The sequence below is a fragment of the Bufo gargarizans genome, chromosome 5 (assembly GCF_014858855.1).
Source record: "Bufo gargarizans isolate SCDJY-AF-19 chromosome 5, ASM1485885v1, whole genome shotgun sequence".
In the NCBI taxonomy this organism is placed as follows: Eukaryota; Metazoa; Chordata; class Amphibia; order Anura; family Bufonidae; genus Bufo; species Bufo gargarizans.
In genome coordinates, this window is record NC_058084.1 from 309741668 (window position 1) to 309759885 (window position 18218).

General features: G+C 42.4%; 1 protein-coding gene across 3 annotated transcripts in view; it reads left to right on the forward strand.

Moving 5' to 3' along the window:
- LOC122938395 (serpin B6-like) overlaps positions 1–18218 on the forward strand; it is a 52913-nt gene that overhangs the window by 25229 nt on the left and 9466 nt on the right. For all 3 annotated transcript variants that reach the window (XM_044293871.1, XM_044293870.1, XM_044293869.1), the window contains exons 3-6: positions 6162–6299; positions 8478–8595; positions 10172–10314; positions 11349–11516. In XM_044293871.1, the coding sequence (XP_044149806.1) occupies positions 6162–6299; positions 8478–8595; positions 10172–10314; positions 11349–11516 (567 nt within the window). The remainder of the gene's footprint in view (positions 1–6161; positions 6300–8477; positions 8596–10171; positions 10315–11348; positions 11517–18218) is intronic.

An 18218-nucleotide genomic window follows, 5' to 3' on the forward strand; every position in this document is an offset into this window, starting at 1 on the left:
TGCAGTTGCAGCTGAACCATATTAAAAATTGGAGGGAGCTCACCATCTACACACATTATGCTTGTCCACATCGCCATGCCTTCAACGTTGGCGTCCCCCAGCCGGCAGTGCGCATGCGCCGGACCCGACGGTTCTGGCCGCGCCCCCTACAGCGCTACGCCCCCACGTCACGCTCCAATGGACCGCAGCGTCATCCACCGGAACGCACGCAGGAGCCGCAGCTGCTGGGGGAGGGAGGCCAGACCATGTGGTTCAGCGCACGTCACGTCGCAGGCGGGACCCCGCCGTCACCATGGCGATGTAAACAAGCCTAGACAAGCGAACGAGCCCAGCACGGCCAGAGCAAATACATGCGCACAAATCCAGACTAACAGTATGTTTGGAAATGGCCAAGGGGGAGGAAAATCAAGCCCAGCCATTAGCTCAGGCGATTATATCATCCCCTTTAGCCATCACCAATGACTTCATGTGATGTGGCTGTCATGGGGACACACTCCTCCCATCAGCATACACAAATTCAAGATAGCGTGTATGTCAAGTCACTGACCCTCAAATGTGTGGTCAGAGACGCGCATACATCAGCAGTCTATAAGTGCATTATAAAACAGGGTTGGACATATAGTGCAATCATGTACTGATCCCTGGCCGTCTGACGTCGTCCCATATGTGTCCACTTGTAGTTTCAGAATCAGATCCATATCCAAAGGACTAGGGTGGCTCCATCCAATACCAAGATAAAAGTTCATCAAGCTAATCAAAAAATCCTGGAATAGAGAAAATACAGTGTCAGTATATCATATTCGTATATTCAAAGGGCGTGCACTGTTACGTTTCTCCTACACCAGACTCAACGAACAGGAAACCCCCACATTGATGAGCCACACACACGTTTCCTTTATCCATATAGTTCCCATCTACACACAGCATTGAGGCCATCTGGCTTCAGTGTGTGTAGTCTGTGTATCCACAAGATCTCACGTTGTTTCAACAATTTCTCCCTGTTGCCTCCCCTTTTAAGTGGGGGGATGTGGTCTATGACCCTGAATTTAAGATCCTTTTCTTTGTGTCCTGCTTCAACAAAGTGTTTGGGCACCGGGAGGTCTCTCCTCTTCTGACGGATCGAGTACCTGTGATAGTTCATTCTGGTCTTGACCTCGCAAATAGTCTCCCCTACATAAAGAAGATTGCAGGGGCAAGACAAGAGGTATACCACAAATGAACTATCACAGGTAAGAAACTGCCTGATTTCAAACCGGGTATTCAGTACCGGATGTACGAATTTATCCCCTTTCAACATATAGTTGCAGTTAACACAGTTTAGACATGGGTAGCACCCATTTTTCTTGCGGCCTATATAGGTTTGAACTGGGGCCTTACCCCCGGTAACATCTGCTCTCACCAGTTTGTCCCTCAAACTATCCGCTCTCCTGTACGACATCAGGGGGGGCATAGCAAACTCCTTCACCTTTTTGAAGCTATTGTTTAATATCGGCCAATGTTTCTTAATGGCTCCCGCTATCTGGTAGCTACCCTCATTATAGGTGGAAATAAAAGGTACCCTACTCTGTTTGGTAACCTCACTAGTCCTCCTAGTCTCCATCCCATCCAACTGTCTGCATACCAAACTTCTCGGATATCCTCTCTGGATAAATTTGTCTGCCATCTGCAACAACCTTGTCTTACACAATACTGGGTCTTTCACTATGCGTTGCACACGGAGAAACTGACTCCGTGGCAAAGTCTTAACCATGGATCTCGGATGGCAGCTCTCAAATCTCAATAACTTGTTACAGTCAGTGGGCTTTGTATATAAGTCAGTGACCAGTGAGGTACCCTGTTTTCTTACCATGGTATCCAAAAATTGGACCTGCTCGGTGGAGTATACCAGCGTGAACTGGATCTCAGGATCCATATTGTTCAGAAACGTGTGGAACTCAGCCAGCTCATCCTCAGTGCCCTCCCAGATGACAAACACATCATCTATGTATCTCCACCACCCCCGCACTAAGCTGAAGTGGTGGGATACATAGACGTGTTCAGCCTCTAGGGCAGACATGAACATGTTGGCATAAGTAGGCGCCATATTTGAACCCATTGCGGTTCCCCGCTGTTGTAGGTAATAACCATCCTGAAATGCAAAATAATTGTATCTTAAGACTACACCGAGCAGGTCCAATATGAACTCCCTACATTCATCAGTGTATGGGGATTGAGCCAGAAACCTTCTGACTGCCTCCACACCTCTATCATGATTGATAGAGGTGTAGAGGCTCACCACATCAAAAGAAGCCAGCAGCGTATGTGCCGTCACTTGCACATTGGCAATCTTATTCAGAAAATCACCAGTGTCTCGTACATATGATTTTGCCCCAACAGCATAACATCTCAATATCTTATCTAAGAAGATGGCCAAATTTGAGAACACTGACTCCCTCCCGGACACTATGGGTCTCCCAGGGGGATTCTGTAAGCTTTTATGAATTTTAGGTAACACATATATCAATGGTGTCTTGGGCTGTGTGATCAGTAGATATTTGTACAGGGCTTCATCAATCAGACCCCTTGATAGGGCTCCATCCAATAATCCTGTGATGACTTTAATAACCTCAAACTTGGGGTCATGATTGAGTCTCCTATATACCAGGGAGTCTCCTAATTGTCTCAATATCTCAGAGATGTACCATTGGGTGTCCATCACAACCACGGCTCCCCCCTTATCGGCCGGTTTGACCGTGAGGGAGCCGTTGTTGCAAAGTTCACCCAACGCACACATCTCCGCAGACGTCATATTAGGATGTCTGAGACCTCCCACAGTTATGGACTCCTACACCTCTATCAATCATGATAGAGGTGTGGAGGCAGTCAGAAGGTTTCTGGCTCAATCCCCATACACTGATGAATGTAGGGAGTTCATATTGGACCTGCTCGGTGTAGTCTTAAGATACAATTATTTTGCATTTCAGGATGGTTATTACCTACAACAGCGGGGAACCGCAATGGGTTCAAATATGGCGCCTACTTATGCCAACATGTTCATGTCTGCCCTAGAGGCTGAACACGTCTATGTATCCCACCACTTCAGCTTAGTGCGGGGGTGGTGGAGATACATAGATGATGTGTTTGTCATCTGGGAGGGCACTGAGGATGAGCTGGCTGAGTTCCACACGTTTCTGAACAATATGGATCCTGAGATCCAGTTCACGCTGGTATACTCCACCGAGCAGGTCCAATTTTTGGATACCATGGTAAGAAAACAGGGTACCTCACTGGTCACTGACTTATATACAAAGCCCACTGACTGTAACAAGTTATTGAGATTTGAGAGCTGCCATCCGAGATCCATGGTTAAGACTTTGCCACGGAGTCAGTTTCTCCGTGTGCAACGCATAGTGAAAGACCCAGTATTGTGTAAGACAAGGTTGTTGCAGATGGCAGACAAATTTATCCAGAGAGGATATCCGAGAAGTTTGGTATGCAGACAGTTGGATGGGATGGAGACTAGGAGGACTAGTGAGGTTACCAAACAGAGTAGGGTACCTTTTATTTCCACCTATAATGAGGGTAGCTACCAGATAGCGGGAGCCATTAAGAAACATTGGCCGATATTAAATAGCTTCAAAAAGGTGAAGGAGTTTGCTATGCCCCCCCTGATGTCGTACAGGAGAGCGGATAGTTTGAGGGACAAACTGGTGAGAGCAGATGTTACCGGGGGTAAGGCCCCAGTTCAAACCTATATAGGCCGCAAGAAAAATGGGTGCTACCCATGTCTAAACTGTGTTAACTGCAACTATATGTTGAAAGGGGATAAATTCGTACATCCGGTACTGAATACCCGGTTTGAAATCAGGCAGTTTCTTACCTGTGATAGTTCATTTGTGGTATACCTCTTGTCTTGCCCCTGCAATCTTCTTTATGTAGGGGAGACTATTTGCGAGGTCAAGACCAGAATGAACTATCACAGGTACTCGATCCGTCAGAAGAGGAGAGACCTCCCGGTGCCCAAACACTTTGTTGAAGCAGGACACAAAGAAAAGGATCTTAAATTCAGGGTCATAGACCACATCCCCCCACTTAAAAGGGGAGGCAACAGGGAGAAATTGTTGAAACAACGTGAGATCTTGTGGATACACAGACTACACACACTGAAGCCAGATGGCCTCAATGCTGTGTGTAGATGGGAACTATATGGATAAAGGAAACGTGTGTGTGGCTCATCAATGTGGGGGTTTCTTGTTCGTTGAGTCTGGTGTAGGAGAAACGTAACAGTGCACGCCCTTTGAATATACGAATATGATATACTGACACTGTATTTTCTCTATTCCAGGATTTTTTGATTAGCTTGATGAACTTTTATCTTGGTATTGGATGGAGCCACCCTAGTCCTTTGGATATGGATCTGATTCTGAAACTACAAGTGGACACATATGGGACGACGTCAGACGGCCTGGGATCAGTACATGATTGCACTATATGTCCAACCCTGTTTTATAATGCACTTATAGACTGCTGATGTATGCGCGTCTCTGACCACACATTTGAGGGTCAGTGACTTGACATACACGCTATCTTGAATTTGTGTATGCTGATGGGAGGAGTGTGTCCCATGACAGCCACATCACATGAAGTCATTGGTGATGGCTAAAGGGGATGATATAATCGCCTGAGCTAATGGCTGGGCTTGATTTTCCTCCCCCTTGGCCATTTCCAAACATACTGTTAGTCTGGATTTGTGCGCATGTATTTGCTCTGGCCGTGCTGGGCTCGTTCGCTTGTCTAGGCTTGTTTACATCGCCATGGTGACGGCGGGGTCCCGCCTGCGACGTGACGTGCGCTGAACCACATGGTCTGGCCTCCCTCCCCCAGCAGCTGCGGCTCCTGCGTGCGTTCCGGTGGATGACGCTGCGGTCCATTGGAGCGTGACGTGGGGGCGTAGCGCTGTAGGGGGCGCGGCCAGAACCGTCGGGTCCGGCGCATGCGCACTGCCGGCTGGGGGACGCCAACGTTGAAGGCATGGCGATGTGGACAAGCATAATGTGTGTAGATGGTGAGCTCCCTCCAATTTTTAATATGGTTTATTTATTTATATTTATTTATTATACACACTTATATAGCGCTACTAATTCCACAGCGCTTTACAGACATTATCATCCAACTGTCCCCAATGGGGCTCACAATCTAAGGTCCCTATCAGTATGTCTTTGGAGTGTGGGAGGAAACCGGAGTGCCCGGAGGAAACCCACGCAAACACGGGGAGAACATACAAACTCAATGCAGATGTTGCCCTTGGTCGGATTCAAACCTAGGACCCCAGTGCTGCAAGGCAACAGTGCTAACCACTGAGCCACCGTGCTGCCGGTTCAGCTGCAACTGCAGCTTATGATTTTAACTCTTTGTGTACTGCACTGTATAATGGTTATTGTACAAAAGGGGCTTGGATCCTCTATATAAAATGTATTGTATATGCACTATAACTTCTGTGCACATCACTTATGTTTCTATGAACAAGATGAACACTTTTGATGCACAAAAATGAGTAAAAATATTATGTTTATTATATTTGAACACCATGTGACTATGCAGTCTCAGGTCATGTGATTTGATTGTTAACAGGTGTAACCACTGATTGTCACTCACTTGTAATTGTAGTGTGGGTATATATACCCAGTTATTTGCACTGTTATGTAGCTTGATAAAGGCCTCATTGAGTAGGCCGAAACGTCGCTTGGATTAAAGTTTGGGGTCTTCACCCGTACACCAGAAGCTGGAAGTGCTGCCTCGTTTTTTCGTCTATTGTATACCGTGGAGGAGCGGCCTGCCTCTGTGGGGATTTGCACCCAGTCCATTGGCTCTGACTGTGCTGCTGCACTATTTGTGTTTTGTATATATATATATATATATATATATATATATATATATATATATATATATATATATATATATATATATATATATATATATATATATATATATATATATATTATTATTATTTTTCCAAGTTATCTGATAGACTGCATTTTTTTAGATACATTATCTCATACTGCAGTAAACAAGAAGCTAGAACTCTGCAGATAGTCCTAATTATGACACATGGGCTCACAATGTATTTAACTAGGATATTTTTTAACTCTAAATTAACTGCAATGTAAATGCTTTTATTACAGGTTCTTCAGTTTGAAAAGGCAAAAGATGTCCATGCCGCATTTCAGACCCTGATCTCTGATATCAACAAACCAGGCACAGATTATTTTTTAAGTACTGCTAACCGCCTGTATGGAGATAAGTCATTCACGTTCCTTGATGTAAGTTAAAGGAAACGTATAATCAGAAAATGCCCTATCATTTAAACCAAGTTTTTATGTTAAACGTACTTTGTTTTCACACTCACCATCAAGTCTAATAATATGCTGACAATTCATGTCTGTAGAGATCACCTTTTAGCAGTCATCTCATTATTATTACTGGCAGGTGTACAATGTCCGATAGCACAGGATCTTCTCATTCACTATAGGTGATTATCACATCTTATCTACCACTATACAACCACTGCACAGAGCATGCCTACAACACTTTCCCATCTAGACATCAGAGAACCTCTGTCTATCTGGTTGTAATTGGTGAAAAAAAGGATGCGTTTCTTTAACCCTTTTTCGGGAGGTTTTTTCGCCTTTGCATTTTAGTTTTGTGCTCCCTGCCTTCTCAGAGCCATAACTCCCCCCCCCCTTCATTCACATAGCCATATGAGGGCTTGTTTTTTGTGGGACAAGTTGTATTTTCCAACGCCACCATTTAATATGGCATAGGGTGTAGTGAAAAAAATGCAATTTTGCCACAGTTTTTTACCTTTTTTTTTTTTTTGTGATCTTCATTATCCAGGTCAGTACAAATCCAGCTATACTACATATGTATAGTTTTTCTTGAGTTTTGATACTGAAAAAAATAAATGAAAACTTTTGTTGTCATTTCTGTCCCTATAACTTTTTTTGTAGTTATGTGTGCGAAACTGTATGAGGGCTCATTATTGTGCAGTGCGATCTCCTCTATTTTTATTATCATTTTGGGGAAAGGGAGGTGCTTTAGAATTATTATTTTTTTCAATTTAAAATCTCTCCGGCTTCTCCGATTGCTACACGTGGGATCGTAAGCATTACCGGAAGCTTGCGGCTTTGATAATACAGGCTCTCAGAAAACTACCCATCTGAAGAGTGATATGAGAATTTCATGTTCATTTAAAGGGAATCTGCCACCAGTAACCTCTCTGCCAAACTTTTTGAATATAAACATAGCTGTGGTTCACCTGATTATCCTCTTCCCGACATCCGCCAGACTATTGCGGCACAGCAGGAAGTGAATTCTGCTATTATAGTATGGGATGCTGGAGCTTGCACCATCAGCACAGGGGCCATCTTTGCTGAAAACGCTAATGCCAGCGGATTAACCCCTTGGATGCCATGATCAATGCTGTTCTATGCATGTAAGTGATTTGCAGAGGGAGGGGGCTCCCTGTGTCTCCATCAGCCACCACGCTGCGATAACAGAGGGCCGGTGGTTGCCATAAATGATGTTTAGAAAATGATGCCAACATAAAGTAGACATATAGGGAATGTAAATTAAAAACTACTTTGAGGTATCACTATCTGTTCAAAAAGCAGGGAAATTAAAATTTAAATACCTTTTTTCTATTTTTTTTAACTCGCTCTGTTCCCGAGTTATACTTTTTCTTAATATGCAAATTAGGCCTTTTGTGCAATGAGAGCAATTCTTTTGCTCTTGTTGCCCTCAACCACCTCTCATTTGTGTTTAGCGTCTTCCTTGCTACTTTGCCTCTGCCTGGCCCATGTCAATCTAAGCAGGGAGGGGTTGGCCATAGAAGAGCTTGGGTGCAACAAGAGCAATGGTGATGTGCTCATTGCACCAAATGCCTGATTTTCTTATTAGGAAAAAGTATAATTTGGGAACAGAGCCTCAAATCAACAAAGAAAAAACAATACTGTTTTAATCAGGGGAACCACTTCTATTTGTCTATGCAAATAGTTGGACCGGGAGGTTGCTGGTGACAATCTCTCTTTAAAGGGAATATCTTGCCTCATCTTTTCTTTAATTAAAACATGACACATGTTCTCTTTTCCAATCTTTTTATTTTCTAATTGTAGTTTTTTTAAAGTGATTCTCTGCTGTGTGAACAATAGTTCAGAGATGCTTAAAAGCCACCACATGTACCATAATACCCTGTAGTGTACAGATGACTCATTGACTTTAAAGAGAATGTTATTACTTATCATTGTAATCCTGCATGTGATAATGAGAGAACTGCTGAGAAGTGATCTGTACAGAACAGGAAGTGTCAGTCTATTGTGTGGTTCAGTGACCAATGTGAAACTGCAAGATTCCAAGAATTATTTATTTTCATATTTAGTGAGGCTTCCTGGTAGATATCATTTCTTGACTGAAGCATTTAAAGCGCTATTTGAATTTTGCAGGAATTCCTGGGATCCACTAAGAAACACTACCATGCAGATTTACAGTCTGTGGACTTCTCTACAAAGGCAGATGATTGCAGAAAGGAGATCAATTCTTGGGTGGAGCAGAAGACAGAAGGTGCTGGCAGAGGATGATATTATTTACCCCTTTCCCGCCCAGTGCCTGTACATGTATGGAGCAGGATGGTCTTTTAAAAATAGCACTCGCACATGAGCACAGCGGGCGCCATAGCCGCCGGGTGCCTGCTGTTGGTTTTTTTCATAGAAATATATTTTTCCTATTAGGGATGCAAAAATGAACTTCTTTACTTATCTAGTTCTTTGTTTCATATATTTGTAAATTTACACAAAAATGAAGTATTTGCTTTTATATTGCATGAAATAAGTATTTGATCACCTACCTAAAATAGGCAAGCAGCTTGGTGAGAGGGCTAACAACGATTGGCACAGTTATTAGAAAATGGAAGAAACACAAGATGACTGTCAATCTTCCTTGGTCTATGGCTCCATGCAAGATCTCGCCTCATGGGGTAAGGATGATTCTGAGAAGGGTCAGGAATCAGCCCAGAACTACACGGGAGGACCTAGTCAATGACCTGAAGAGAGCTGGGACCACAGTCTCAGAGTACCGTTAGTAAAACACTATGCCGTCATGGATTAAAATCCTGCAGGGCGCGCAAGGTCCCCTTTCTCACGCCAGCACATGTCCAGGCACATTTGAAGTTTGCCAATGACCATCTGGATGATCCAGAGGAAGCATGGGAAAATGTCATGTGGTCAGATGAGACCAAAATAGAACTTTGTGTTATCAACTCCACTCGCTGTATTTGGAGAAAGAAGGATGAGTACAACCCCAAGAACACCATCCCAACCGTGAAGCACGGGGTTGGAAATATCATACTTTGGGGGTGCTTTTCTGCAGAGGGACAGGACAACTGCACCATATTGAAGGGAGGATGGATGGGTCCATGTATCGCAAGATTTTGGTCAGCAACCTCCTTCCCTTTGTAAGAGCATTGAAGCTGGGTCGTGGCTGGGTCTTACAGCATGACCGTGACCCGAAACACAACCAGGGCAACTATAGAGTGGTAAGAAGCATTTGAAGGTCCTGGAGTGGCATAGCCAGTCTCCAGACCTGAACCCAAGCGATATCTTTGGAGTGAGCTGAAACTCAATGTTGCCCAGCGACAGCCCCGAAATCTGAAAGACCTGGAGAAGATCTGAATGGGGGAGTGGGCTAAAATCTCTGCTGCAGTGTGTGCAAACTTGGTCAAGAACTACAGGAAACGTCTGACCTCTGTAATTGCAAACTAAGGTTTCTGTACCAAATATTCAGTTTTTCTATTGTATTACTTATTTCATGCAATAAAATGCAAATTAATTATTTAGAAATTGTACAATTATCTGTCTCCACAGTTGAAATGTACCTACGATAATATATATATATATATATATATATTGTATTTTTTTTATTTAAATATGATCATGATTGCCAGGCCCAAGAGAGGCTATGGCATTGCTGCTTCCTGTATTCACTGAAAGCTGTATCGGCTACAATAAAGGTAGCAGAAGTTGTTACAAACAATTTCCGTCTTCACCATTGCAAGACTGAAGGAGCTTTAAACTCCTTTATTTCATAAAAAAAATTCGGACTATACAAACATTGTACATTCATGTTTCCACCTTCATTGCAGGTAAGATCCAGGACCTGTTGCCCAGTGGCAGTGTGGATTCCCTCACCAGATTAGTACTTGTCAATGCAATTTATTTCAAAGGAAATTGGGCTTCCCAGTTTGACAGAAATTGTACACGCGAGATGCCCTTCAGGCTGAATAAGGTATGTACTGAGTATTTACATTTTAGTACTTAATTTTCACGCATGAGAAGCAGTACACCTCTAGCAACAAAGAAATTACAGTATTTTTCGCCCTAAAAGACGCACCTAGGTTTTAGATGAGAATTAGAAAAAAATATTTTTGATTAGACCACCAATTTGACCCCCAATGTTAATAAGACCTCAGCTCAGACCCCAATGTAAATGACCCTCATTCAGACCTCCGATCAGACCCCCATGTCACAGAGCAAATAAAATAAATGAAAGAAAATCAACTTACCTCTCCTGTTCTGGAACGCCACCGTTCCTAGGATCCGGCTCTTTTTCTTCATGTCTCAATGGAAGCGCTCATTAGTATTTGCCCCATAAGACGCAATGACCTTTTCCCACCAGAATTCTCAACCTACTTAAAAAATGCAAAAAAAGTATAGCTGCCTTGTAAAGATGAAGGGGCACGTTTATTAAGACCGGCGTTTTAGATGCTGATCTTAATAACCCCTCTACTTGGCGGTGGATTCGCTGGAGTTATGAAGAGGTGCCGGCCTCTTCATAACTTCAGCAGATCCACCGCCAGTTCTAAGTGTAAGACAGATTTCTAGCTGTCTTACATTTTAGACCATTTTCTACAGCTGAAACAGGCGTAGAAAATGGTAAATGAGACAGACCTGCCGTCCCCTTCCCCTACCACGCCACACCCACTTTTTTTTTAGACCTGGTGTGAGTGGGGAGAAGTCTCAGATTGCACCACAATCTGCACCAGAAATACCCCTAATTTAGGCGTATTTCTGTTTAATAAATGACCCCCAAAGTCTTTAAAATCCTCATGATCTTCTATGAAAAAAATGAAATGATACGTACATCAGCCTGTTAAGTCATAGGCTGCTATCAGTATTCATAAATGAATTTCATGTTGACATTAGACCTCCTGATATTCCTGTGAATTAAAATGAATATTGTATTTTCATATTCTATTTCATTTCTGAAGTTGTGTGAACACAATGCTTTGAGTGCTAATCCAAATCTCCTCTCTTGTTCAGAATGAGACCAAACCAGTGCAGATGATGTATAAAAAGGCCAAATATCCAATGACTTATGTTGGGGAGTTGTTCACCAAGGTCCTTGAGTTACCATATGTTAATAACACATTGTCTATGATCATAATGCTCCCCGATGATATTCAAGATGGAACCACTGGGCTTGAAAAGGTAAGAAACTGTTCACATGTCCATATTCATTCTGCTCTTATGCTTTATGGATGTATCATTTCTTATCAGAAGACATTGGTCGGGACACACAGTTCTTCTTCTGCATCTCTTGGTGAATGTGATGTGTACATATGTACAGTCGTGACCAAAAGTTTTGAGAATTACATAAATATTGGAAAAGTTGCTGCTTAAGTTTTTATAATGGCAATTTGCATATACTCCAGAATGTTATGAAGAGTGATCAGATGAATTGCATAGTCCTTCTGTGCCATGAAAATGAACCTAATCCCCCTAAAACCTTTCCACTGCATTTCATTGCTGTCATTAAAGGATCTGCTCAGATCATTTCAGTAATCATCTTGTTAACTCAGGTGAGAATGTTGACTAGCACAAGGCTGGAGATCATTATGTCAGGCTGATTGGGTTAAAATGGCAGACTTGACCTGTTAAAAGGAGGGTGATTGGTTGAAATAATTGTTCTTCCGTTGTTAACCATGGTGACCTGCAAAGAAACGCGTGCAGCCATCATTGTGTTGCATAAAAATGGCTTCACAGGCAAGGTTATTGTGGCTACTAAGATTGCACCTCAATCAACAATTTATAGGATAATCAAGAACTTCAAGGAAAGAGGTTTAATTTTTGTTAAGAAGGCTTCAGGGTGTCCAAGAAAGTCCAGCAAGCGCCAGGATAGTCTCCTAAAGAGGATTGAGCTGCGGGATCGGAGTGCCACCAGTGCAGAACTTGCTCAGGAATGGCAGCAGGCAGGTGTGAGCGCATCTGCACGCACAGTGAGGCAAAGACTTTTGGAAGATGGCCTGCTGTCAAGAAGGGCAGCAAAGAAGCCACTTCTCTCCAAAAAAAAACATCAGGGACAAATTGATCTTCTGCAGAAAATATGGTGAATGGACTGCTGAGGACTGGGGCAAAGTCATATTCTCCGATGAAGCCTCTTTCCGATTGTTTGGAGCATCAGGAAAAAGGTTTGTCCGGAGAAGAAAAGATGAGCGCTACCATCAGTCCTCTGTCATGCCAACAGTAAAGCATCCTGAGACCATTCATGTGTGGGGTTGCTTCTCATCCAAGGGAGTGGGCTCACTTGCCCAAAAACACAGCCATGAATAAAGAATGGTACCAAAACACCCTCCAACAGCAACTTCTTTCAACAATCCAACAACAGTTTGGTGAAGAACAATGCATTTTCCAGCACGATGGAGCACCGTGCCATAAGGCAAAAGTGATAACTAACGGGTGGACAAACAAAAACCCACTAATTCTGACAAACTCCAAGAAGTGATTATGAAAGAATGGGTTGCTATCAGTCAGGAATTGGCCCAGAAGTTGATTGAGAGTATGCCCAGTCTAATTGCAGATTTCCTGAAAAAGAAGGGCCAACACTGCAAATACTGACTCTTTGCATAAATGTCATGTAATTGTCGATAAAAGCCTTTGAAACGTCTGAAGTGCGTGTAATTATATTTCACTACATCACAGAAACAACTGAAACAAAGATCTAAAAGCAGTTTAGCAGCAAACTTTGTGAAAACTAAGATTTGTGTCATTCTCAAAACTTTTAGCCACGACTGTAGATCTATAGCAACAGAAGTTCATACATCATCCTGTATCAGTGGATCGTTCTCAGTTGTGCTACAGTAATTCTTTATTCACATTTTACTATTAGTTTACTTTAGCATCAGATTCAGCAAACATTTTACATGTTTACAAAGGGTGCTGTGCAGGTGGCTCACTGTGATTCGACACGACAGGTGCACAGGTTCAAAGAAGAACCCCCTGATTCTGATCAATGTAGTATAGACTGGATGGAACCGGCACTCAAAACAATCGGATTGCACGTGGAAGTTGAATAAAAATTTATTAAACAATCAACACTATATACTAGATGCACCAAGGTAAAATTCATATAAAATATATAAAAAATATAATAAAAAGCATATATCTCAGTGTTAGCCAAGCGAGTGGAGTTTTCTTAGGGCACAGAGGTCTGAAGTGCTACGCACAGAGGGCTGCATCCGTGTCCCCCCAATTGGGTAGGCTATTGGATCACAGTCGTCCGTGACGGAGCTACACAGAGCTGATTGAATATTGTGCTTGAAATAGTCGCAGGTATTATTCACATATAAATTTCACATAAGCTTAAATGCATGTAGATAAAATCTTGTGCCACCGTATAGGGTAGAGAAAAGGTATTTAAAGGTGAACTGAGTTCAATTATCCATCACCTATAGTGGTCTCAATTTCTGAGTAAACTGGAGGTGAGAGTCACTAGTCCAGCACGTCTGATGTCACCGTGCATATGCCGCCTTGCGTACGGCGGTTCAGTATGGTTCCACTTGAGTTAATGTTACTCACTGTTTCCCGTGTGAATTCACTCGGTTAGGTCTGCGGGAGGTTTTCTGTCGTGGCGTCCCACGCTTCAGTCTTTCCCCGCTGTATTGGTGTCGGGTCCGGTTGTCTGTTTGGATCCCGTCTATACTCTCGTGGGAGACCTATGTCAGCTGTTTCACTTACGTGAATTTCACAGCGCTTCTTGGTCTTATGTGAGTAGTGGATGAACTTTTAGTACATGGCCATGTACCGCTGCGACTGAGGAAGAGATAGGATATCTCGAAACGCGTCTGGGCGTATTACCTGTGAAAGAACTATCGCAGCGGTACATGGCCATGTACTAAAAGTTCATCCACTTACTCACGTAAGACCAAGAAGCGCTGTGAAATTCACGTAAGTGAAACAGCTGACATAGGTCTCCCACGAGAGTATAGACGGGATCCAAACAGACAACCGGACCCGACACCAATACAGCGGGGAAAGACTGAAGCGTGGGACGCCACGACAGAAAACCTCACGCAGACCTAACAGAGTGAATTCACACGGGAAACAGTGAGTAACATTAACTCAAGTGGAACCATACTGAACCGCCGTACGCAAGGCGGCATATGCACGGTGACATCAGACGTGCTGGACTAGTGACTTTCTCACCTCCAGTTTACTCAGAAATTGAGACCACTATAGGTGATGGATAATTGAACTCAGTTCACCTTTAAATACCTTTTCTCTACCCTATACGGTGGCACAAGATTTTATCTACATGCATTTAAGCTTATGTGAAATTTATATGTGAATAATACCTGCGACTATTTCAAGCACAATATTCAATCAGCTCTGTGTAGCTCCGTCACGGACGACTGTGATCCAATAGCCTACCCAATTGGGGGGACACGGATGCAGCCCTCTGTGCGTAGCACTTCAGACCTCTGTGCCCTAAGAAAACTCCACTCGCTTGGCTAACACTGAGATATATGCTTTTTATTATATTTTTTTTATATATTTTATATGAATTTTACCTTGGTGCATCTAGTATATAGTGTTGATTGTTTAATAAATTTTTATTCAACTTCCACGTGCAATCCGATTGTTTTGAGTGCCGGTTCCATCCAGTCTATTTTACATGTTTAGCCTTTCCTAAGCAAATGGTGAATCTGGTCATATGTGTATGTCATTGAGTAAGTAAGATATGGCGGGTCTCTGTTCCTGATGGTAGCTTTAACATACAGAGACACCTGATATAATAATTATTGTATTTATATTATGGATTTAAAGGGCTTGTTGGAACAGTATTTTGTCTGATCAAGCAGTAATATGGATAAGGTGTATATGGATAAGCCGGACTGCGCCGGCGATACGCGTTGGGTGTTTCTCACTCCTTCAGGTCCACTGCACCAGCTGTCCATATAGGTTTTGGCTCTTGGTATTTGACCCTACCTTGGTCTGTCTGTATTAGTGGCCTTACCTTTTATCTGATGTTTTTTCTCCATGCTGTTCACAGGTACATATTGTATATAGCATGTCCCTATTCAGTGGACGTTCAATGGACTCTGTATGTGTCAGTTACACATATTTATTTGTATACTGACACGCTGTTCTTTTTGTATGCAATTTTAAATGTATGTTTGTTGGTGTGTCTAATAAACTTGATATATTTTACCATATGGTTATTGTTGGATGTGCATTGATAGGGTGGTTCTTGTGACTCTCTCTTGGGTCAGGTGTATCTTGATGGATAAGGTGTAGATTTCTGTACACAATTGTATTACACCTGTTCTAAAAGGGAAATAAACGCAACAACCATTCCTAGGTCCCCAATTACTGTATACTCTGTTAGGAATATTATCAGTAATGGATACAATAGTGACAGTATTTGTTTTGAACCGTTTTTGTTCATGCTAAATATTGCAGCCGCCTTTCTCAGCCAGTGGGAGGGTCAGCTTTCTTACCTGTCAGTGTCTAACCCCCTAGTGTTGTATATAGAAGCGATATAAGAATTTTATGACACTGACCTGAAAACTGCCCTGTGATGGGTTTAGGGAAAATGGAACTGGTTACAATTCATGTAAGTACCAGTATAACTATTGTCATCATTACTGCATACATGTGAAGGCTTTATCGGGATTTGGAATAGACCTTATTTTTATATATATATATATATATATATATATATATATATATATATATATATATATATATATATATATATATATATATATATATATATATATCTATATATATATAACCTAATAAGGGTATCTCTTGTTAGAGCTGTAGTTGTATTTTGTATAGTTGTATTTTTAAAGCAGTATCTGTTAAAGGTTCACATATGTTACCTTTTATTTATACATTGGCATGGTAAAAGTATTGTATTGGGGAACTCTTAAGTATATACATTGACCTGCTAGTGTGCACTGTATTCCACCCTGTATGTACAGGTCCTTCTCAAAAAATTAGCATATTGTGATAAAGTTCATTATTTTCTGTAATGTACTGATAAACATTAGACTTTCATATATTTTAGATTCATTACACACCAACTGAAGTAGTTCAAGCCTTTTATTGTTTTAATATTGATGATTTTGGCATACAGCTCATGAAAACCCAAATTTCCTATCTCAAAAAATTAGCATATTTCATCTGACCAATAAAAGAAAAGTGTTTTTAATACAAAAAAAAGTCAACCTTCAAATAATTATGTTCAGTTATGCACTCAATACTTGGTCGGGAATCCTTTTGCAGAAATGACTGCTTCAATGCGGCGTGGCATGGAGGCAATCGGCCTGTGGCACTGCTGAGGTGTTATGGAGGCCCAGGATGCTTCGATAGCGGCCTTAAGCTCATCCAGAGTGTTGGGTCCTGCGTCTCTCAACTTTCTCTTCCCAATATCCCACAGATTCTCTATGGGGTTCAGGTCAGGAGAGTTGGCAGGCCAATTGAGCACAGTAATACCATGGTCAGTAAACCATTTACCAGTGGTTTTGGCACTGTGAGCAGGTGCCAGGTCGTGCTGAAAAATGAAATCTTCATCTCCATAAAGCTTTTCAGCAGATGGAAGCATGAAGTGCTCCAAAATCTCCTGATAGCTAGCTGCATTGACCCTGCCCTTGATAAAACACAGTGGACCAACACCAGCAGCTGACATGGCACCCCAGACCATCACTGACTGTGGGTACTTGACACTGGACTTCAGGCATTTTGGCATTTCCCTCTCCCCAGTCTTCCTCCAGACTCTGGCACCTTGATTTCCGAATGACATGCAAAATTTGCTTTCATCCGAAAAAAGTACTTTGGACCACTGAGCAACAGTCCAGTGCTGCTTCTCTGTAGTCCAGGTCAGGCGCTTCTGCCGCTGTTTCTGGTTCAAAAGTGGCTTGACCTGGGGAATGCGGCACCTGTAGCCCATTTCCTGCACACGCCTGTACACAGTGGCTCTGGATGTTTCTACTCCAGACTCAGTCCACTGCTTCCGCAGGTCCCCCAAGGTCTGGAATCGGTCCTTCTCCACAATCTTCCTCAGGGTCCGGTCACCTCTTCTCGTTGTGCAGCGTTTTCTGCCACACTTTTTCCTTCCCACAGACTTCCCACTGAGGTGCCTTGATACAGCACTCTGGGAACAGCCTATTCGTTCAGAAATTTCTTTCTGTGTCTTACCCTCTTGCTTGAGGGTGTCAATGATGGCCTTCTGGACAGCAGTCAGGTCGGCAGTCTTACCCATGATTGCGGTTTTGAGTAATGAACCAGGCTGGGAGTTTTTAAAAGCCTCAGGAATCTTTTACAGGTGTTTAGAGTTAATTAGTTCATTCAGATGATTAGGTTAATAGCTCGTTTAGTGAACCTTTTCATGATATGCTAATTTTTTTTGATAGGAATTTTGGGTTTTCATGAGCTGTATGCCAAAATCATCAATATTAAAACAATAAAAGGCTTGAACTACTTCAGTTGGTGTGTAATGAATCTAAAATAGAAAAGTCTGTTTATCAGTGCATTACAGAAAATAATGAACTTTATCACAATATGCTAATTTTTTTAGAAGGACCTGTAGAACGAGTGGATCTCCTTTAGATTGTTAGCTCCTATCTCTCCTTTTAGAGCCTCTGTTGCAGATTTCTGACTAGAACAATAGTGACTCATGCAGTCCGTCCCCCCCCCCTTAAGTCAATAGAGTCCGGCATGCAAAGGATCCAGCACTGCATTATGGCTTCCATTTCTTCCTAGGAGTTTCCATGACTGATAGATGCTGGCACCAGTGTCTGGCAGGAATGTAGCACAGTCTGTTTATGGAAATAAACCAGCATCATCGGCAGGTCCAGGCTACATTGTATAGGGGACATGGCTTTTTGGCCAAACAATGAATCCTAT